The 23,499-nt window shown below is 44.4% G+C and overlaps 1 protein-coding gene across 2 annotated transcripts in view; it reads left to right on the forward strand.

The window, feature by feature from the left end:
• The window catches only part of Ern1 (endoplasmic reticulum to nucleus signaling 1), a 110,063-nt gene that overhangs the window by 52,795 nt on the left and 33,769 nt on the right, over positions 1-23,499 (forward strand). For both annotated transcript variants that reach the window (XM_045158552.1, XR_006638915.1), the window contains exons 3-5: positions 17,246-17,279; positions 18,274-18,346; positions 22,178-22,250. In XM_045158552.1, coding sequence (XP_045014487.1) covers positions 17,246-17,279; positions 18,274-18,346; positions 22,178-22,250 — 180 coding nt within the window. The remainder of the gene's footprint in view (positions 1-17,245; positions 17,280-18,273; positions 18,347-22,177; positions 22,251-23,499) is intronic.

Below are 23,499 nucleotides of genomic sequence, written 5' to 3' on the forward strand. Positions count from 1 at the left end.
CTGGAATTCACAATGTAGTCTCAGGGTGGCCTTGAACTCACAGCGATTCTCCTACTTTTGCCTCCACCTCTGACTCTGCCTCCTGAGTGCTAGAATTAAAGGTGTGCGTCACCACACCCAGCTATGTTTTCAGTTTTTATTATGTAGCTGTTTATTGTTTTCATTAGGAAAAACTTATTTGAGTGACTATATTCCATATGCACCACAGACTCCTAAATTACTGATTGCCTTCAGTTCTGCAGATGGGCAGATGACATTGTATGGGGGACTATGTATGGGAGCAAAGGTCTGGGCAATAACCACCTGGGGGCTCACTCTGGTGAGTCACTAAATTAGATGAGAGCTTTACCTATCTGCTGTGTATGTTTTTACAGTGAATAAAATAGATGGGGCCTGCCCCAGAGTGCTTGGAATTCAGCTCAGCCCTTGGCTGAGACCTGAGAAGCCGCATGCAACAGTCCTGGCCCTTAAGGAACACACCAGGACATTATGAGTATATACCAGGTGCAATGGATGGTGTTTCTCATTTTCTTTCTTCTTCTTTTTTATTTTTTTCTTTTTTATTTTTTTAGCCAAGGCTGTCCTGGAAAACACCATGTAGTCTAAGGGCGGCCTCGAGCTCAGCAGTTCTACCTTTGTCTCCTGAGTGCTGGAATTAAGAGCATGTGCCACCATACCTGACTCCCCCTGTCCCCCAAGGTAGGGTCCCATTCTAGCCAAGGCTGACCTGAAATTCACTACTCTCAGGATGACCTCAGACTCACTGCCATCCTCCTTACCTCTACCTCCCAAATGCTGGGATTAAAGGCATGAGCCACTATGCCCGGCTTTGTTTCTTATTTTCTGTAGAAAAGGGTGTTTAACTGGAGGACAGACAGACTTAGGTAGAGACAGGTCAGGCAAGCATGAGCAGAGAAGATCCGCATGAAAGCCTGGAGAGAGTCTGGGGAAGTCATCACAGAAGAAAACCATGAAGAGGCTTGGGCCTGTACTTGATGAGGGTCAAATACCATGCTTGAGGAAGTCCTTGATTTCAGCATGAGCTTATGCTACATTCATTTCTATGATGCCATATGGCAGGGTTCAAAACAGTGGCTCTGGGACCACACCTTCTCTTGGGGTAGGGAGTTTATTGTAGGTTTTCATAGCTGTGTGGTTTTAGGAAGGGAGGAAGCAGACACAGGCCCTGGATAACACTGCTTCTGGGGAGCAGGAGCTGGAGGAGAGAGGGAATGGGGAACTGCCCTGGGAGGGAGGGCCTTGGGTGATGTGTGGGTGTATCAGGATCTGGCATGGTCAGGTGGTAGGGAAGAGAGGGTAGGAATGTGTAGAGGCTTTGATATAATGTCATTATATTTTTTGTAAAACTGAGGTTTTAATAGTTTCTCTAAATAAAATGCCATGTGAAAATCTTTGTGGAATGGCAAAGAGGTGACAGGGTCCAGTTTGTAGTAAGATTTGAGAGTTGTACAGCACCTGAAAGGTTAGTAAGAAGGTGATTATGGGTAAGAATGAATAAATTTTCTTTTACTTTTCTTGTACCCCCCCATGATTTCTCAGATACTAAATCCTAAATACTTACTAAATTGTTTGGACATACCTATTTAATAAATAGGACTACTAAGCCTTTTTTGGGCCTGGGCCAAATTATATATGTAAGAGTGCTATGACCTGGAAGGCTTGGGAGCCTGTGACACAAGTCACAGGTATAGAAGATGCTTGGGAGGCAGACAGAAGCCATTGTAGGATTTTTGTGTGGAAGAGACATGCATAGACTTGGTGTTTGTAAAGCTCCCTTAGGCAGCAGGCAGAGTGGCTTTGAGAAACTGAGCCTCCCAGTCTCAGAACTGATTAGGCACCTGGGCTGTAGTCCAGTGGGAGGTGACAACTCCCTCATTTGGCAGTGGTAAGGGAGATGAAAAGGAATAAATGGGTTTCAAATAATATTTAGCAGATCAAAATTTAAAAAAAAAAAACTTAGGGGCCGGAGAGATGGCTTAGTAGTTAAGGCATTTTCCTGCAAAGCCAAAGGACCTCAGTTTGATTCCCCAGGACCCACGTAAGCCAGATGCACAAGGGGGCACAAGCATCTGGAGTTTGTTTGCAGTGGCTGGAAGCCCTAGCATTCCCAATCATTCTCTCTCTCTTTCCCTCTCTCAAATAAATAAAAATAAAATATTTTAGAAAAAACAAAGGGCTGTATTTTTAAAAATGTAGGAAATTGAATCGGGGAGGTACAAGGAAAAGCAGGGGACTGTTAGGGCAGGAAGTCTCCAGACGTTGTGATTGGGTGGCAGTGGGGCTGGGGAAGTGGGCGCTAGAGCTTGAGTGCTGTCATGCCATGCAGGTAGACACCCAGCAAGGAGGACTTGAGAGTGACTGTTAGATTTGGTCACCAGAATTTTGCTGTGACGGTGTGACCTTGGTAGAGGAATGGGGGCTGAGAAGGCACAGGTGGTAAGAGGGTGAACAGGTGGGAGAGGAACTGCGAGTAAAGTTCTCCTTGTGTGGCTCAGCCTCAGAACCACCTACAGTATGTTACTAAAGGAGATTCTGCCTCTGCTCAGCTTCCTGGGGGAAGGACCTAGGAATCAGCATTTTTAAAAAGCTTATTTTTGCTGATGGGATTGGAAATGCTGTAGCAGGTTAGGGGAGCTGTTTGACAATTCCTTGTCAGGTGAAAATACCATGAGTCAGCCATTCCATTTCTTGGTTTCCCAGGAAAAATGAAAGCAGGTTCACATAAACACTAATACATCAGTGATTGAGGTTTTATTCCCAATAGCCCAAACCTAGAAACAACCCCAACATCCATCAGTAGGTAAATGAGTAAACAAATAGTTACATATCTTAAGAGTGGAATACTACTGAGCAATTTTAGCTAACTGTGATAAAATAGCAGGACTGTGCCAGGCGTGGTGGCGCATGCCTTTAATCCCAGCACTCGGGAGGCAGAGATAGGAGGATCGCCATGAGTTTGAGGCCACCATGAGACTACATAGTGAATTCCAGGTCAGCCTGGGCCAGAGTGAGAACCTACCTCGAAAAACCAAAAACAAACAAAATAAAAAAAAAAAAATAGCAGGAATGAGTTTCAAAAACATTATGTAGAGAGAAGGAAACCAGGGCTGGAGAGGAGGCTTAGCAGTTAAAGCACTTTCCTGCACAGCCTAAGGGCAAGGTTAGATTCTCCAGCACCCACATAAGCCAAATATACAAGGTGGCTGGCGCACACATCTGGAGATTGTTTGCAGTGGCTGGAGGCCCTGGTGCACCCATTCTCTTTCTATCTGCCCTTGTTTTTCTCTCTCAAATAAATAAATATATTTTAAGAAGAGGCCAGGGGCTGGAGAGATGGCTTAGCGGTTAAGCGCTTGCCTGTGAAGCCTAAGGACCCCGGTTCGAGGCTTGGTTCCCCAGGTCCCACGTTAGCCAGATGCACAAGGGGGCGCACGCGTCTGGAGTTCGTTTGCAGAGGCTGGAAGCCCTGGCGCGCCCATTCTCTCTCTCTCCCTCTACCTGTCTTTCTCTCTGTGTCTGTCGCTCTCAAAAAAAAAAAAAAAAAAAAAAAAAATTTAAAAAATAAAAAAAAAAAAAAAAAAAGAGGCCAAACACAAAAGAATACCGACTGTGTGATCTCCACTTGCCAAACTTTAGGACAAATAAAATAACCTATCATTGGTTGTTTGGAGTGATGGTTGGGAGTACTGAATCCAAAGGGGTGTGAGAAAGTGTTTGGAGTAATGGGAATGCACTGTATGGTCACAATGAAGGTGGTAATGTGGGCATATGTATCTTTCAAGGTTACCCTTACTGTGATACATTTAAGAAAGAAAGGAGATCTTGTGCAGAAGAAAAGGGGACCAGAGAGGTTTTATAAATTCTATTTTATTTTAATTATAAATATTTTTATTTATTTGGTGGGGGAGAGTTTGTATGGATGTGCCAGGGTTTCTTGCTGTTGCAAACGAACTCCAGAGACATGTGTCTTTTTGTGTATCGGGCTTTATGTGCGTACTGGGGAATCAAACGTGGTCTACAGCCTTTGCAAGCAAGTGCCTTTAACCACTGAGCCATCTCTCCAGCCTAAGAGACTGTGTTTTGTTTTGTTTTGTTCCTTCTTTTTTTTTTTTTTTTTTTTTGGTTTTTCGAGGTAGGGGTCTCACTCTAGCCCAGGCTCACCTGGAATTCACTATGTAGTCTCAGGGTGGCCTCGAGCTCATGGTGATCCTCCTACCTCTGCCTCCCAAGTGCTGGGATTAAAGGCGTGCGCCACCACGCCCAGCAACACTGTGTTTTTTTAATATAATTTTTATTAACATTTTCCATTATTATAAAAAAAAATCCCATGGTAATACTCTTCCTCCCCCCCCACACTTTCCCCTTTGAAATTCCATTCTCCATCATATTACTTCCCCATCTCAATCATTGTACTTACATATATACAATACCAACCTATTAAGTACCCTCCTCCCTTCCTTTCTCTTCCCTTTATATCTCCTTTTTAACTTACTGGCCTCTGCTAGTGAGTATTTCCCTTCTCACGCAGAAGCCCAATCATCTGTAGCTAGGATCCACATATGAGGGAGAACATGTGGCACTTGGCTTAAAATATATTTTATTTATTTATTAGAGAGAGAATGGGCACACCAGGGCCTCCAGCCACTGTAAACAAACTCCAGATGCATGCGCCTCCTTGTGTAGCTGGTTTACGTGGGTCCTGGGTAATGGAACTGGGATCCTTTGGCTTCGCAGGCAAACGCCTTAACCACTAAGCCATCCCTCCAGCCCCTAAGACAATGTGTTTTAAGAAAGATTCTGTCATGGGAATATTGATTATAAACTTTAACAGAGTCTTGAGAGTCACCTTGGAGACAAACCTCTGGTCATGTTTGTGAGGATGTTTCTAGATTGAGTTTATTTGAGGTGAGAAGATCCACCCTGAATGTGGGTGATAACCATTCTTGGACCACATAAAAAGAAGAAAGTAAAACTGAGCACCAGCATTCGTCCCTCTGCTTCCTACTGTGGACCAGGGTGACGAGCTGCTGCTTGCTCCTGCCACCATGCTTTCTCTGCCGTGAGGCCTCCAAACTGTGAGCCAGAATAAATTCTTAAATAGTTTTTGTTAGGTACCTTGTCACAGCAATAATAAAATATTATAATCTCAAAGGATGGAGTGGGGCAACTTTTCAGAAGGTGAAGGGTGATAAGTCTCCGAGAGCTCATGCCTTCAGAATCCCTGTGTTTGACCTGTGACACATGAGGCAGAGTTGTTTGTGGAGAGAAAAGGGACAGGAGGCAAGGAGTTAAGGTTTGAAACAGCAGTGAGAGGAGGCAGTGTACAGAGGCCAGCCAGAAGTAGGTAAGTCAATTTCCTAGTGACACGGAGCCCAGCTAGTCATATTTGTATATATAGTATTGTTTCAAATGATAGTGTTTTCAACAGTTTTCAGAGGCTTAGATGGAGGAAGAAGGGTAGATCTGTGTGAAGGGATGTTAGAGTATGTCTTATAAGTGTTCACTAGTAGATATGTAAGATGAACATGAGTAGGAAAGAAACTAACATTTATTAATTCATCTATTCAACAGATGCATTGAGCACTTCCCATGGGTCAAGGAGCATTTCACATATTGGGAACATAGCAAACAACAGAAGACAGATGAACTTTTATGGAACTTACAGTGGTAGAGCCAGGCGTTAAACAAAGCAGTAATAAAACAGAACTTCAGAGGTGGCAAGTGCAGTGGAGAATATTTCAATTAAGAAAGGTTAGGAAATCCTGGGGAGACAGGTGGTCATGGAAGACCTGGAGATTGGGAACATCAAATGAAAGGCCTGGGGCAGGGGGAATGATAACAATGTAATCTGATTTATGCCTTTAGAAGGATCACTCTTTGCTTCAAGGCACTGAATTAAAGTCTTGACAAGCATTTAATACTAATTTAATTACATAAGATGCCCCATTATCTCTCTTTTTTCCCTTTTGTTTGGGAATTGAGCTTCAGGGAGATAAGTAACTTTATTGAAGTCACTTGATAGTCATTGACAGGGCCATGACTTATACCCAAGTATGGCAGACAGCTTCAGGTTCACCAAGATGAACTTCCAGACCAGAAACAGTTTTTTAGGAAGGGATATTTATTGAACCTTACAGATCCAGGGAAGTTCCATAATGCCAGAAGAAGCTGGCCTGCTTTCTCAGGTCCAGACACAGAGGGAGAAGCCAAAAGCCACACCACACAGCACACTTCCTCTAGCCAAGTGGCTGCAGACCTAAATTATAAACTGTAATAAAACATTGAATACAGTTGGGCATGGTGGCACACGCTTTAATCCCAGCATTTGGGAGGCAGAGGTAGGAGGCTCGCCGTTGAGTTTGAGGCCACCCTGAGACTACATAATTAATTCCAGGTCAGCCTGAGCCAGAGTGAGCCTCTACCTCCAAAAAAAAAAAAAAAAAAAAAAAAAAAAAAAAAAAAAAAATTGAACACATTGGGGACAATCTATTCAAACTACCATAATACTAGGTTTATCTGACTCCCAATGCCACATTAATGAGGCGAAAAAAAAAGGGTTTTAAAGACAAAGGGTTCCAGTGACATTGAAGAGATTCTGTAGTTAGGAAACAAATGATGGTCATTATAGAGAGAGAACACAGAACTGGGAAGCAACAGCTCACATCAGTGAGAAACGGGCATTCGCAGAGTGGTGAGAGTTGGGCTGCCTTCTGGGTCAGGGCTGCTTGAATTTTCCCACTCATGACCCCTTTTTGAGAAATTGTTACACCACACTAGATACATAGGTATAAGTGGAGACAAATCATTCACTGATAGTAAATTGTAAAGAAGGTATTTTAAAAACACTTTCTTAAAAGGAGACATAAAGGGTGGAGAAAGGAAGGGAGGAGGATACTTAATAGGTTGATATTGTATATATGTAATTACAATGATTGTAATGGGGAGGTAATATGATTGAGAGTGGAATTTCAAACGGGAAAGTGTGGGGGTGGGGAGGGAGGGAAGTACCATGGGATATATTTTATAATCATGGAAAATGTTAATAAAAATTTAAAAAAAAAAAACAACACTTTCTTAGTATATGTATAATTTTACCATTTATTAGAAATGAAGAACTTGGTGTGGTGGTACTTGTCTGTAATGCCAGCACTTGGGAGGTAGAGGCCGGAGGATCAGCTCAAGATCCTTCCACAGCTAAACAGCAAGCTTGAGGCCAACCTGAGCTACATGGAACCCTGTCTCAAAAAGCCAACCAGGGGGACCAGAGGGGTGGCTTAGCAATTAAGGCATTTGCCTGTAAAGCCAAAGGACCCAGGTTCAATTCCCCAGGACCCACGATAGCTAGATGCACAAGGTGGTGCATGTGTCTGGAGGTCATTTGCAGTGGCTAGAGACTCTGGCACACCCCTCTCTCTCTCTCTTTTTTTTTTTCTCTCTCTCTCTTCTTCTTCATCTCTGTCAAGTAAATAAATAAATAAAAATATTTATAGAAAAAAAGTTCAAAAAAACCAACCAGGGGACGGGTGTGGTGGCATATGCTTTTAATCCAGCACTTGGGAGGTTGAGGTAGGAGGATCACTGTGAGTGAGTTCAAGGGCACCCTGAGACTACAGACTGAAATTGAGACCCTACCTCAAAAATAAATAAATAAATAACCAACCTGGGCTGCAGATAGATGGCTTAGCTGTTAAGGTGCTTGCCCCAGAAAAGGCAAAGGATAAAGCGGGGTCAGTGTCCCAGTACCCATGTAAAAAGCCAGATGCACAAAGTGGCACATGCATCTGGAGTTTATTTGCAGTGGCTAGAGGCCCTGGCATGCCCATTCTCTTTGCCACTGTCTCTCTTTGCACCTCCCTCCCTCCCTCCCTCCCTCCCTTCTTCCCTCCCTCCCTCTCTCTCTCTCTCTCTCTCTCTCTCTCTCTCTCCTTCAAATAAGTAAATAAAATAAATTTTAAAACCAACCAAGCCCCCCCCCCAAGTAAATTCACATACTAATGAGATGGATTAACTTTTATATAAAGAATTAAATCTTTTTTTTTATTTTGATTTTTTGAGTAAGGTCTCATTGTAGCCTGGAATTGACCTCCACTGACCTGGAATTCGCTATGTAGTCTCAGGGTGACCTCAACTCACAGTAATCCTCCTACCTCTGCCTCCGGAGTGCTGATATTAAAGGTGTGTACCACCATGCCTGGCCTAAATCTTGAAGGGTAGTATGAGGTGGAATAATATGCTTGACATGCATCATATACTTGTATGACAATGTCCTTGTGTAACAGAGTATCATGTATCATAAATGAACATTCAAAAGTATTTTTTAGCCAGGTGTGGTGGCACATGCCTTTAATCACAGTACTTGGGAGGCAGAGGTAGGATTGTTGTGAGTTCAAGGATAGCCTAGGACTACATAATGAATTCCAGGATCAGTCTGGGCTAGAGAGAGACCCTACCTTAATTTATTTTTTCTAGAGAATTTAAAAAAATGTTAGTCAAATAAATATGTGATACTACAAGGCATCATCATCTCTGAGAACCCCCTTCTCAAAACTATGCACAAGAGGGCAGAAGTGTTTAGGGCCATTTCAAAAACTGTTGGAAACTTCTAATCACAAACCAAAGTCTATTTAATATTTTTTCAGTTTTTCTTTATTTGCATATGTGCATGCATGTTTATGGACATGCCACAGTGTGCTCCCACTGCAGATTAATGAATGATTCCTGTACCACTTTTTGTGGATGGCTTATGTGGGTACTGGAAAATCAAACCCAGGCCAGCAAGTTTTGCAGGGAAGTGCCCTTAACCACTGGGGCCATCTCCCTAGTTCCTCTTTAACAATATTTTATGAAACTAATATCAGTAGTCCAAACAGCAATTTTGGGGGGATGCTCATGTGTGCACATGGTCTATGTACATGTATGCAGTTGTCTGTGCCCCTTGTGCACGTATGCAGGGATCAGAGGAAGATGTCCGATGTCTTCTGCTACTGGACTTCTGCATTATTCTCACTGAGGCTTCATATTTTTCAGTCAGACAGGATGACCAGGGAGCCCCCAAAAAATACTCCTTTCTCTGCCCATCTAAGCATTGTGGTTACAGCTTTAAAAAAATTTTTTTTCTTTATTTATTTGAGAGGAGAGAGAGGGGCTGAGACAGAGAGAATGAGCTTGATAGGGCCTTCTAGCCACTGCAGAGAAACTTCAGATGCAGGCTGGAGAGATAGCTTAGCGGTTAAGGCGCTTGCCTGTGAAGCCTAAGGACTCAGGTTTGATTTTCCAGGTCCCACATAAGCCAGATGTACATGGTGGCTCATGTGTCTGGAGTTCATTTGCAGTGGCTGGAGGCCCTGGTGCACCCATTCTCACTCTCTCCCTCCCTCCCACCCCTCTCTCTCAGTGCAATCTTTTTAGAAAGAAAGAAAGAAAGAAAGAAAGAAACTTAGATGCATGTACCTCCTTGTGCATTTGGCTTTATGTGGGTACTGGATAATCCAACTTGGGTCCTTAGACTTTGATAGCAAATGCCTTAACCACTAAGCCATCTCTCTAGCCTGGTTACAGCCTTTGTTTTGTTTTTCAAGGAAGGGTCTCGCTCTAACCCAGGCTGACATGGAATTTACTACGTAGTCTCAGGGTGGCCTTAAACTCAATGGTGATCCTCCTACCTCTGCCTCCCGAGTGCTGGGATTAATGGTGTGCGCCACCACGCTGGTTTGGTTACAGCTTTTTATGTGCATGTATGGGATTGAAATCAGCTCCTCATGCTTGTGCAACAAGCACTCTTACCCACTAACCATCTTTCCAGCCTCAAAGAGCAATTTTTGTTTTATTTTATTTATGTATCTTTATTTGAGAGAAAGTGTGTGTGTGTGTGTGTGTGTGTGTGAGTGTGCACGCGTGCGCTCATGCCCCCATGTGTGTATGGGCTCACCAGGGCCTCCGAGCCACTGTAAACAAACAATGGATGCATTTGCCACTTTGTTTGGCTTTACATGGGGACTGGGGAATCGAACCCAAGCCATTAGGCTTTGCAAGCAAGAACCTTTAACTCCTATTTAACTGCCCCAACCCATTTTATGTTATTTTTTAACTTTTTTTTTTTTTTTGAGGTAGGGTCTTTCTTTAGCCCAGGCTGACCAGAAACTCACTATGTAGTCTCAGACTGGTCTTGAATTCACAGTGATATTCCTACCTCTGACTTCGAACTGTTGGAATTAAAAGTTTGTGCCACCATGCCTGGCTGTTTTTAAACTTTTTTTGACAACCTCCATACATATAGACCAACCATGATCATAATCCCCTACCATCACCCTCCCTCTTCACCCTCCTGAATCCCCCCTTTAGTAAATCCCTTCCTCTTTCCCACTGTTCTCTCTTGTATTTTGGTGTTATAATTTTTCCTCCTCTGATTATGCAGTTCTTACAGGTAATATCAGCCATTCTGTGTCCTGAGTGCCATGGCCACTTATGTCAGGAAGATGGTATTGCAAAGCACTCCTCCCCTTCCTTTGGCTTTTCCGCAATGGTCCATGAGCCTTGGAGGATGTGATAGAGATGTCTCAATGTTGAATACTCCACTGTCACTTCCCAAGCACTTTGATGAATCTTGAGTCTCCTGGTGGTCATTGACACTTGGGAAGCGAAGCCTTTCTAACCTCGGAAATGAAAGTAGCATTAAGATATAGGTGTAGGGCTGGAGAGATGGCTTAGCGGTTAAGCGCTTGCCTGTGAAGCCTAAGGACCCTGGTTCGAGGCTCGGTTCCCCAGGTCCCACGTTAGCCAGATACACAAGGGGGCGCACGCGTCTGGAGTTTGTTTGCAGAGGCTGGAAGCCCTGGCGCGCCCATTCTCTCTCTCTCCCTCTGTCTTTCTCTCTGTGTCTGTCGCTCTCAAATAAATTAAAAAAAAAAAAAAGATATAGGTGTAAACATAAGTATTTAGAGGACAGTTTGGGGCTGGAGAGAGAGCTTAGCAGTTAAAGTGCTTTCTGGCAAAGCCAAAGGACCCAGGTTCAATTTTCCAGGACCCGTGTAAAGCCAGATGCACAAGGTGGCACAAGTGTCTGGAGTTCATTTATAGTGACCAAGCCATCTGTCCAGCCCCATAACATGACATTGTGACTAACTCCTCCCACTCTCTCCTCTGACTCCACTTAAGCCATTCACCCCAGCACTCCCCTACATACATATCTACTATAGTTTCCTCTTCATCCCTCTCCTCCTCCCTCATGGCCCCTGTCTAGGCAAGTAGCAATTTTTAAAATCTCACATTGTAACCCAACCCAAAGATAATTTGATGCATGCTGAGGAATGACAGTAGGAAAACGGAAAGTATTAGCACAGCTTGGCTTTGAACCTGCTATGCACTTGAGGAGGACTTTGGACTTCAGACCTTCTTGCCTCTTCCTCCCAAGTTCTGGAATTACACGCGTACACCGCATTCTCAGCCTTTATGTTTCTGTAAGAGCAGAAAACTCTTTGTGCTTGGTAAAAATAGTGCAGTGCATAACCTGACACACAGCAGTCTTACACCTGACTGTCTCTAGCAGCATTTGGTGGCAGTGTGTGGCATGATGGTGTGCATAGTGCGAAGTGTGCATGCTCAGAGCTGCGGCTGCAGCGACACTGTGAGCACGTCCAGAAACACCAGATACTTGATTTTTAATTAATTTTGGTCATGCACAGCCAGAAATTTTTTTCTCATGCCACATTTTTCCTGACTCCACATTTCAGTGTTTCAGTTCTTCAGTTTCATATGGGCTCGTGATCCACAGCTTAAGAAGCCAGGTTATGAGTGGTTTTATTAACAAAGTTGGGAACTTGAGTGCTGGAACCAGTCTGTAGTGAAAGAGGGGAGTGACTTGGACACCAAGGTGCTGGTGGGAAACTGTTGTCCAGTTGATTCAGAGGAAAGAGCTGGAGGTAGGAATCCAAAATCTTCCTCGCCTTGTAGTTCAGCCCAGAGCCATGTGCACTCTGAGAGAGCAAACAGGTTTGAATGAGAACCTGGAAATGCCTGAAAGTTTGAGTAGGCAGTAGGAGGTAAAAATGCTTCAATTTTCACTCTTACAAACTTGAACAAAAGAAAGATATAGACATCTATCCTCCCCCCACCCCCCAAGGTAGGGTCTCACTCTAGCCGGGGCTGACCTGGAATTCACTATGTAGTCTCATGAACTCATGGTGATCCTCCTACCTCTGCCTCCGGAGTGCTGGGATGTGCCACCACGCCCGGCTGTTTGTCATTTTTTAATGAGAAAGAGAGAGAGAATTGGCATGCCAGACTGAAATTGAACTCCAGACATGTGCACCACCTAGTGCGCATGTGTGACCTTGTGGTCCTTGGGCTTCGCAGGCAAGTGCCTCAGCCGCTAAGCCATGTCTCCAGCCCTATTTTGCTATTTTAATCTCAGGCCAGCAGGAAGATCGGACTGTCACAAATGGTGGGCTTCTCTGAGTGGAAAGGTTGTCTGCTTGAGGCACAGCTGCACACCAGGAGCTGGAGCCCAGGGCAGTGGTGAGCAGACTGGTTTCTTCCCAATCCTGGGAGACCAATCATCGTTTTCAACTGTATCTTCCCATAGCCTTTACCGGTAACCACACCTTTACCTTGAATAACACACATTTTTATACTTGTGAGGGAACACCCTCTTTTTTCCACCTGAAAGTGAGACAGCTTGGTAAGGAAGGCTTTTCTCCTTATCAGGCTCCCTATGGATAGAGTGGCTCCTTTTGCAGCAGTATTTGCTCACTGCCCTACAGTTTGCCCAGGGTTTCTTTTCACATGGATGAAAACTTGTCTTAGGCAAGAATCTTGCCTGGTACATTTTCACTATCAAATCCAAAGCAGCTTTCCTATTAATCTTTAATTGCACATTTTCAAGTGATGCTTATTTGTTTTTATTTTGCTGGCTTTGCAAAGATATTTATCTTTAACCTTTTATTAGTGTGGAAAATGTCAAGCATATGTGCAGAGAATAGGAAAATGACTCCTTGTATTCCTATTTTCCATCCTTAATAGTTATGAGTAGCCTCCACTTTTTTAAGTGTTTATTTTTATTTTATTTATTTGAGAGAGAGAAATAGGCAAGTAGAGAGAGAATGGGTGTATCAGAGCCTCCAGGTGCTGCAAATGAACTCCAGATGCGTTCACCTTCTTGTGCGTCTGGTTTACGTGGGTCCTGGGGAATCAAACCTGGGTCCTTTGGCTTTGCAGGCAAGTGCCTTAACTGCTAAGCCATCTTTCCTCTTTTTGATTTCTCCCCCCCTCTCTCCCTCCCTCCCCCCCATCTATCTCTCACACCAACACACACACACATTTTCTCATTTTGAGGCAAGGTCTCACTCTAGCCCAGGCTGACCTTATTCTGTAGCCCAGGTTGACCTCAAACTCAACAATGATCTTCACACCTCAGACTCCTTAGTGCCAGGATTAAAGGCATGTACCACCACACCTGACTTAACCGCCCCCCCCCTTATTTTGGTTTTTCGGGTTAGGGTCTCACTGTAGCTCAGTCTGACCTGAAATTCACTACATAGTCTCAGGGTGGCCTCAAACTCACAGTGATCCTCCTACCTCTGCCTCCCAAGTGCTGGGATTAAAGGCGTGTGCCCCCGCACATTTTTTTCCTGCAATATTTTCAAGCAAATCTTGGATTCAAATGATTGTTTTTTCTCTAGTAAAACATCTTGAGATGAGCCGGGCATGGTGGCTCATACCTTTAATCCCATCACTGGGGAAGCAGAGGTTGGAGGATTGCTGTGAGTTTGAGGCCGCCTGAGACTACGTAGTGAATTCCAGGTCAGCCTGAGCTAGAGTGAGACCCTACCTGGGGGGGGGGGGGGGAGTCTTGCTATGCAGCCCAAGGTGGCCTTGAACTTAAATCTTCCTGCCCCAGGCTTTGAAGTGCTAAACGCGCACATATGTGCTACTGTGACCATCTTCAAATGTCGAATGGTTGTTTAACAAGACTTACGAGAAGCAAATCTATAGCTACATCACTATTAACACCTCAGGCGCTGAGCAGCAGTTTGCTTGCCTTTGTCAGAGCCACCTTAATAACTGGAGTTTTACCTGGCCTACACCTTTTCAGAAGCTTACCCTGGTACCCAGTTACACTGAGCAGATGGGGAATGTAAGGCCATCCCCCTAGAGTTCAGTCTCCCTAAGATTAGAAAACAAGCATGGTTCTTAAACACTGACACGCTGGCCCAGGAATCCCGTTTCCTGCTGGCTCCTGTATCTTATGGTGCAGGGCACATCCTGGAGCCTGAGGTCTCAGTGTCAGGTGAGCAGTGGATAAGCTATAGAAAATGAGGAAAATCCACGTCTGAAGACGAGTCCATTAGACAGCCAATACTATACAGCAAAGATGAGGCTGTGAACAGGATTCAAATCATGTTAGCCTCTGTGTCTTATGTCTGGACCTGCTAGACTTTGGCAGTGTCCTTCTTCTCTGTGATACCATAGCGTGGCTGAAATGAACAACAGAATAGCCTTTCATACTGCCATGCTTTCTTTGGAATATGACATTCTGCTTTCCTGGCTGGCATGGCTTTAGAGCTGACCTGGAGTTTCTGGGACCGAATTGCACCCTGCCTGGTTTGTTGCAGTTGGGTGAGTGTCATGTGCTTTGTTTCCTGTGTCTTGCATCAGTCTGTTTGTGAGAGTGTACTGAGAGGTGATTAATGGGAAAGATAAACATATGCTTGCTGACTGAAAGTTCATCCTGTTTCTAGAGGTTTTTGGTTTAGTGAGTTGTCTGTTTGTTGCCCACAGACCACATCTGGTGTGTGTTTCTGTTGTTAGCACAAAATGCTTTTGTGTAGAGCTAGAGTTTTAAAGCTGAGTCAATGTATAAGGTTTAAAAGATTTGCCTTCATTCAAGAATCTCAAGTGACAAGAGGATTGGACAGCTGTCGGTTACCTTGAGCCTCTAAAATGTACACTTCTGCATACAAAAATCTTGTTTGAATTAAATCTTGTTTTACCTGGCCCACACCTTTGCAGCATCTTACCCAGGTACCCAGTTACACTGAACAGATGGGGAATGTTCAGTCTCTTCCTAAGACCAGAAAACAAGCATGGTTCTTAAACACTGACACGTTGGCCCAGGAACCCTCTGTTTCCTGCTGACTTCCTGTATCTTGGGGTGCCCCCTCTCCCCAGCTCTGAAGTGCATAGTTGGTTGTAGCCTTGGGGTTTGACTGCTGGTAGGATTTTGGGTCAGTTACAACATCTTGGTGCTGCTTACATCCCTGCCTCAGCCACCGTCCACCTACCCTCAGCCTCTTGGTGCATACTCAGAAGAAATTCAGCTAGATTATCATCATGCAAACATATACTTGACTAGAGAAAAGTACTTTTCTCCAATTAAAAAAGTAATACTTGCTTTTGTAGAAATTTTGACACAGAAAGGTGAAAGGTGTTTATACTTTTTAAAAAGTTAACATTAAAGCCAGGCATGGTGGCACACACCTGTAATCCCAGCACTAGGGAGGCAGAGGTAGGAGGATCGCCGTGAGTTCGAGGCCACCCTGAGACTACATAGTGACTTCCAGGTCAGACTAGGCTAGAGTAAGACCCTACCTCGAAAAAACAAATAAACAAACAAAAGTTAACATTAGCATTTTTGCTTTCCATCTAGTTTTTTCTATGTACATTGAAGATTTTCTGCATGTTGCATTAATATTCTCTGTAGAACATGCTTTCTTCATGAATATAATAGTGTAGAGATTGTACATGCCCTAAACTTTATTATGCCTTTTACAAGGTTTCCATTTTCTGCCAAGCAGATATTTTATAATATAACTATATTGAAGAATAATTACTTCATTTGTAATGCCATTGTGAACATCTTTATTTAAAAAGCCTTTTCTGTGTTTTACACTATTTTTTCTTTTTTGTTGTTGTTCGTTTTTACTTATTTATTTTCTTTTGTTTTGTTTTGTTTTTTTGAGGTAGGGTCTCACTCTAGCCCAGACTGACCTGGAAGTCACTATGGAGTCTCAGGGTGGCCTTGAACTCACGGTGATCCTCCTACCTCTGCCTCCCGAGTGCTGGGATTAAAGGCGTGCGCCACCACGCCCGGCCTATTTTTCTTATTTATTTGAGAGCGACAGAGAGAGAGAGAGAGAGGCAGAGAGAGACACAGAATGGGTGTGCCAGGGACTCCAGCTACTGCAAACAAACTCCAGATGCATGTGCATCTGGCTTACATGGGTCCTGGGGAATCGAGCCTCCAACTGGGTTCCTTAGGCTTCACAGGCAAGCATCTAACCACTAAGACATCTCTCTAGCCCCTATTTTTCTTTTTAAAAAAATTAGCTATTTGCCGGGCATGGTGGCACACGCCTTTAATCCCAGCACTCGGGATGCAGAGGTAGGAGGATCGCCGTGAGTTCGAGGCCACCCTGAGACTCCATAGTGACTTCCAGGTCAGTCTGGGCTAGAGTGAGACCCTACCTCGCAAAACTCCCCCCACCCAAAAAAAAACACTAAAAAATTATTTATTTGAGAGAGATAAAGAGGCAGAGCGGGAGAGAAGGAATGGGTGCAGCAGGGCCTGTAGTCATGCAAACTCTAGAAGCATGCGCCACCTTGTGCGTCTGGCTTGCATGGTACGAGTGAATTGAACCTGGGTCCTTAGGCTTCACAGCCAACCACCTTAACTGCTAAGCCATCTCTTCAGCCCATTATGCTATTTTTATACTAAATTTTGTAGAACTCGAATTAGTAGATCAGAGAAAATCAGCACTTGAGGGCCCTGGATCGCTGTAGGTGGCTACAAAGGCATGCATACATTTACTGTCCCATCAAAATCGGTGTCAAAGCCACAGTTTAGCATTTCTTAATGGGGTATGTAGTACCACTCCGGGTATTCAGCAGTAACGTAGTGATTTGGGTTTTAGAAGTACTTGATGTGCCAGATAGTGACACAGTCCCCTGTCTGCTGTGTTCTATTTCTTCCTCTGTGTGCACCTGCTGGGCTGAAGGCAGGGTTTTTGACAGCGGTTCTGCCTGGTGTCAGTTCTCAGTCCAGTCTCAGTCACCAGTGTAAGAGCTCATGTTTGTGGCTTTGTGCACGTGTTTCCCAAAGTTCCCTCCCATGCCTTACCTCATGCAGGGTAGCCTCCATTGTTGGTGCAACCTGTAACTTGGTCCTGAGAAGCCTGAGGGCCTTGACATTCCAGAGCCTGTCTGACGATGCCTTTGTTGTTCTGTGCAGATCCGGTCCTGCAGGTCCCAACACACGTGCAAGAGTAAGTTTTCCTCCGATTTCCTAAGTACCTCTCTTTATTGTCTCATTCAGTTGCTGGACACACGTACACAGACAGAATTTGTGAGGCGTATAGACTCTCACAGGTGCTGTGATGGAAGTGTTCATCAGTAGGGAGGGGCTCTTTTCCCTTGGGGAGGAGGGCAGTGGCATTATAAGGTTGTCTGAGATGGAATTTAAGTTGAGCTTCGAACTAAACTTCCAAAGTCTGGATCTCTTCCTGTCCACTGGGTCATGTCATGGGCAGGACAGACGAATGGTGGGGGAGTAAGGAAAGAAAGGACGGCTATTGAAGAAACACTGACTGTCACCTGTAAGAGCATCAAGTGATGGAATAACCCAAGATGAGAAGGGTTCAGGAAAGGGTTCCTCAGGGACACCAGTCACAGCTCTGTCTGATAGAGTGACCTTCCAGAAGACCACCTCCCATCTGTTCAGTAATGATCTGCTGGCTGAGACCTTGATCCATGTCCATTGCTTGCTCTCTCTCTGATGTCAGGCTTTCCGAGTCTGCTTTTATTGCCTCCATTTAAAAGATAAATGTTTGCTGAAAGCTGTAGATAAATTTGACCTACCCATTTATCTACAGTGCCGTTGTTCCTAAATACTAATGGATGGAGTTCTGTGCACAGTTGACATGGAAATTAAAAAGCAGACTTTCCTAGGTCCTTTTCACTGCCTTTACCTTCATCCACAGTGCCATGACCAAAAGATAGCACCTTTGCAGTTTCACATGACTTTCCCTTACAAATTGCTTTTCTCCTATCCGGATAGAATAGCTAACAAACACCCTAGGGCTATTTTATTTATCTGTGCCTGAAGTGAGAGAGCAGTAGGTGAAGTTGTCTCTCACACACACTTCCTCCCTTCCTCCCTCCCCCCTCCCTCCCTCCCTCCCCATATCATTGTATGGTGGCCTCCCATCTTTTGTTCTGTGTCCTGGCTGTGTTTACTGATACTTATTATTTAATTTCTAGGCCTGCCTTTCTCCCAGATCCCAACGATGGCAGCCTGTACACGCTTGGGGGCAAAAACAATGAAGGCCTGACGGTGAGAGTGTTGAGCTTCTTTGTGTATTCTGGGGATGCTTAACTATATCTGTAACTGTTTTCAGGTGAAGTCACTGGAGGTCTAAGTCAACTGGGGATTCTGATTTAGGTGATCTGCATGGGACCTGGGCACTAGCGTGCTGGTATTTTATTTTTATTTTTATTTTTTGTTTTTTGAGGTAGGGTCTCTCTCTAGCCCAGTCTGACTTGGAACTCCCTCTGTAGGCCCAGGCTGGCCTCACTCACAGTGACCCGTCCACCTCTGCCTCCAAGTGTTGGGATCAAAGGCCTGCTACCATGCCTGCTCCAGTGCTTTTTGAGAGCATCTTAAATTCCTAAGTGGTTTTTTTTTGCATATTTATATGTGTGTGTATAGACTGTTTGTGTGGTATATGTGTCCCATGTGCATATGTGAGGGGACTAGAGAACGTTGGTATCCCTCTGTTTTTGCTTATCCTCATACTTCCCTGAGACAGGGTCTCTCCCTCAACCCAGAGCTGCTGTCCCTCAGTGAGCCCCAGTAATTCTAGTGTCCCCCGGCAGACTGGCGTTACAGATGGGTGGTTATGCCTAGCCTTTTATGTGGTTCTGGGGAGTTGAACTTAACAACCTCTGACCAGAGGAGCCCTCATGCATAAGTAGCAAAACTTTTTAACCACTGAGCCATCTCCCCAGTCCCTAAGTGAGCTTTTAACTGTACACCTCAGGTTTAGAACCACAGACCCAGACCAGTAGGCGCTTCTGGTCCAGCCAACACGCTGAAGGAATCAAGAGGGTCCTGTAGTGACGAGGCATGTGTGTCTGTATTTCATTTACAGGAGCAGGAATCCCTGGTGTACCTATCCCCCCCTTTGATTCTCTCTCTTTCTCATTCATATTCTCCATGCCCCCCTCCTTGCAAATAGATAAATAAAAATTTTTTAAATGAAGAACTTTTCTTTCTGAAGAGAGCCCAACAAAGGGTTCACATTTGGGAAACAAAAAGAACCCTGTAGATCATTAGAAAAAGGTGAATGATGCCAGACATGGTGGTGCATGCCTTTAATCCCAGCACTCGGAGCAGAGGCAGGATGATCACCATGAGTTCAAGGCCACCCTGAGACTACATAGAGAATTCCAGGTCAGCCTGGGTTAGAGCAAGACCCTACTTCGAAAAACCAAAATTAAAGAAAGGAAGAAGTGAATGCCCCAGTGGGAAGGTAACGAGGATAGTCAAATGATGAGTAAATATTTGAAAAGGTGTGTCATTAGGGAAATGCAAATTGAAATCACAGTGCCACTTACTACCCAGTAGGAATGACTGCTTACCAGAATGTCCAACTGAGAACAAAAGAAAGAGAAACTCTGTGTTGGTGGAGATATGGGACAACCAGAGCTCTATCCATGGGCAGAGATGCCAGGTGGTACAACTGGTTTGGCTGCATATTCTAACGTACCTACATCCCAGTCATATCTTCCCTGGGCATGTGCCCAAGAGAAATGCACATGTATGCTCTCCCAAAAGACACGCACTCGAATGTACTACGGTACTTTGTATAACGTGCAAATATAGACTGGATAATTAGCATCATCGGTAGAATGGACAGATATGCTGTGAGCTGGCCATTCAGTGGGGATAGGGTTAGTGTGAGAGCCTACAGCTGCAGCTACAAACAACACAGCTGGCTCACGAACACCGGGTAAAACGTGGCAAACACAACAAAGCTACTCATGGAAGGATTCATTTACATAAATCTCAAAAGCAGGAAAAACTAATAGTTACCCTGGGCAGTTCATGGCTAGAAAAAGGCCCTGTAGGATCACCTGAATGCTGATAATGGTCTGACTCCTCATCTGACCTGGATGTCGGTGACAGGTACATTTGCTTTGTGACAGTTACTGAGCTGTGTGATTCCAAGTGCTTTCTGATTGCATATTATTTCAGTAGTAGTTCTTTTGTTTTTTAAAGCCTTTATTTTCATTTTTATTTACTTATTAGAGACAGAGAGAGGAGGAGAGAGGGAGAATGGGCATACCAGGGCTCTAGCCACTGCAAACGAACTGCAGATGCATGTGCCACTGGCTTACGTGGGACCTGGAGAATCGAACCTGGGTCCTTAGGCTTCACAGGCATTGCCTTAACCACTAAGCCATCTCTCCAGCCCAATAGTAGTTCTTAAAAGCCTAGTGTGCTCCCAGAGCGCAGCCAAGGAAGAAAGCCTCTGGCCTAGACGCCAAGGGCACTGTCGGCACTCACCAGCCTAGTTCAGAATTGAGGTTTGCATATGTAGGACTAAGCAGAGGGAAGAAGGAGAGGCCTGGGTAGAGCTCCACGCACTTCACCTTCCCCTCTCTCCATTGCTTTCTTTCCATGTCACTCAAAAGAGAAACATGGTTTGTACAAGTCATCTTGTTGGAGCCTCTCAGCAGACCACGGGTGTTGTTCCCATTTTAAACCTGTAGGAGCTGAGCCTGGTCAAGACAAGGGGTGTCTAAAGCCAAAGCTTCTAGGCTGGAATTAGGACTTAACGAGGTCTGACTTGCCAAGGGTGGTTTTGGTCTTCTTCCTGCCTTGTCACCTAGTGCCCCAGAGGCAGGTACTTCTCCTTGCCTGGCTTCAGAGAGGGAGCTGCAGCAGTGCCTGGCCCAGAGCACAGGACTCCAGACTGGAGGCGGTGACAGCTTTCTGATTCTCAGAAACATTGGGCACGACCCCAGGCATTACCATCTCTTGCTGGCATTTTCCATTTCCCAAGGCTTAGTTTGAATAGTGGGATGATGAGAAAATCCAAATTATCAACTAATATTGACAGTTCTGTTTACTAATGCTATGGAGAAATCTTTTCTTCCTTAGAGAAAAGATAAGAGTGCAGCAGAAGCCTAGAGTTTCTTCTGTAACAGCAGGTATCTGCACAAGTTTCAGGAACACAGTGTTCCAAAAATAAGCACCCTGAAATGAGTAGTGACCAAAAGGACCTGTCACATATCAGCTGAGAAAAGGCAGTTTTCTGATGAAATGCACTGAAACATTTGGATTCCTTTGAGTTTCTTTTCCTGGTACCTACCATAATTTCCTTTTTTATAATCCAAAGACTCAATTGTATTCTTTCTTAAAAATTTAATTTTTTTATCAGAGAGAGAATTGGTGTGCCAGGGTCTCTAGCTACTGTAATCGAACTCCAGACATGTGCACCATCTTGTGCACATGTGTAACCGTGTGTGCTTGCATCACCTTGTGTATCCGGCTTACATGGGACCTGGAGAATTGAACATGAGTCCTTAGGCTTTACAGGCAAGTGCCTTAACCACTAAGCAATCTCTCCAGCCCTGTCTTCTGTTTTTAATAGAGAATCACATAACTGAAGAAAAGCCAGAACTCGGCTCCTTGTGTTGCTCATGTAGCTGTGCCATCTTCCTGTGAAGCTTGAATTTGGTCTCAGGGGTGCTCCTCTTCAGCAGTAATGCCCTGTTCCCACTCTCAAAGCAGTCACCCTACCCAGCCTCACATGTTTGGATCAATTTCTCAAGGCAGGAGACTTCTTTCTCCCATCCTGAAAATTCCCAAGACTGTTTTTACTTGTGTAAGTTTTCAGGAAAGGGACCAACCCTTGACATGAAACCTGGGAGACCTTGGCATTCTGTGTCAAATAAAGGAGTTGGTCTTTACAGAGGCCAGGGCCTGTTGGGAGTGGATGTGGAAGGACACCCCTTATTGAGTTTCAGTTAGAAAAACTCCCATCTGCAAAGTGCTTCTCTCTTTTTAGCAGAACTGACTAACAGAAACAAACTGTTTGGTAAAATAAGAATTTCATAAGACTTGGTTAACATATTTTTCTGTTTTTCTGTTTTAAAGAAACTTCCCTTTACCATCCCAGAACTGGTGCAGGCGTCCCCATGCCGAAGTTCAGATGGAATCCTTTACATGGGTAAGAGTTCCTGTTTTCAGCACTAAAACTTGGATCTCTCTGACAGTGGTTCAGGAAGCAGGGAAAGTTTTAGGTCAAGAAAGCAGCTGCTCTCTCCCCTTTGCGGATCCTTCTGGGAAAGGCCTTTCTGGTCCGAGCTGTGCTTCAGTTCTGTTCATGCCAGGATTAGCTGACCAATAAAGGTAGGGCTCCTCCCACCCAAGGAAAAAATGATACCATAGTATGACTACTCATTCCACAAGCCTTAAGCCTTTAGCTGCTGGGTTGACCCACGCCTGTTATTTCATGATTGCAACATGTCTAGCTACAAATGAATAAAATTTAAGGTGAATGCAATAATCTGAGCTAAGGAGGGAAAATCAGGCCCTGCCTACTATTTATAGGGCTTCCTTAGTGTTTTCCTGCTATGAGAGTATTTGGGTAGAAACAGCACTTAACAGCTTGCTTATGTAAACAGCCTTCATACTTTGGGTTCACAGATTTCAAAGCACTAGCCCACCTTCTTTCTGCAGCACAGCGCGCCAAAATGTCAATACAATGCATTTGTAACACAAAGGAGAGCTATATTTGTTTTGAAATCTTAGCAGTAATAATAGCCTGTGTTTATATAGCAGCTTTCTTTTTGAAGAACTGAAAGTGCTTATTGCCTCTTCATGCCTTGGGAGTTTTATGTCCATTTCTCACTTTCAGATGCAGGCCAGCTTTCAAGTCTTTGCTAGGTACACAGGGAGTCTTGCTTCCTTCCACAGTCCTCCAGAGTAAGGAACTGCAAGTCTAGGAATTGAGGGGAAATGACCAGCAAGACTTTCTCTGTCCTCTGGGCCATGTGAGCATCTTCTGTTCCTTAGCTGGCCTTCCAGCTTGACCAGCTCTTCATCACTTGCAGTCTGTTCAGGATACTGTGTGTCTGTCATCTTTGGCTCATGCCTTAAGAGAGTTCACTACGCATATAAGAACATGGCAGTTGCTCAGTCGGTCAGCTGAAGTCGTAGGTGGATTGTGCAGACTACAGTGACCCTTGAAGTTACTAGGTATATCTCATGCCAAGTGGAGAGCATTCATGGTCTCAGCTGTTTGGTAACATTATTCCAGTCTAAAAATCCTCAGACCTTTTTCATATGAAGATCTTATTGAGAACATTTAAGATCCACACATAAGTTGTACATGTGTGGAATCTGTGTATACTATATCTGTTAGCACTAAGTGTAACTTTTAACAAGTTCTCATGCCCTGTTACCTTCGCTGGTAT

Source organism: Jaculus jaculus, chromosome 9, assembly GCF_020740685.1.
Source record: "Jaculus jaculus isolate mJacJac1 chromosome 9, mJacJac1.mat.Y.cur, whole genome shotgun sequence".
Lineage (NCBI taxonomy): Eukaryota > Metazoa > Chordata > Mammalia > Rodentia > Dipodidae > Jaculus > Jaculus jaculus.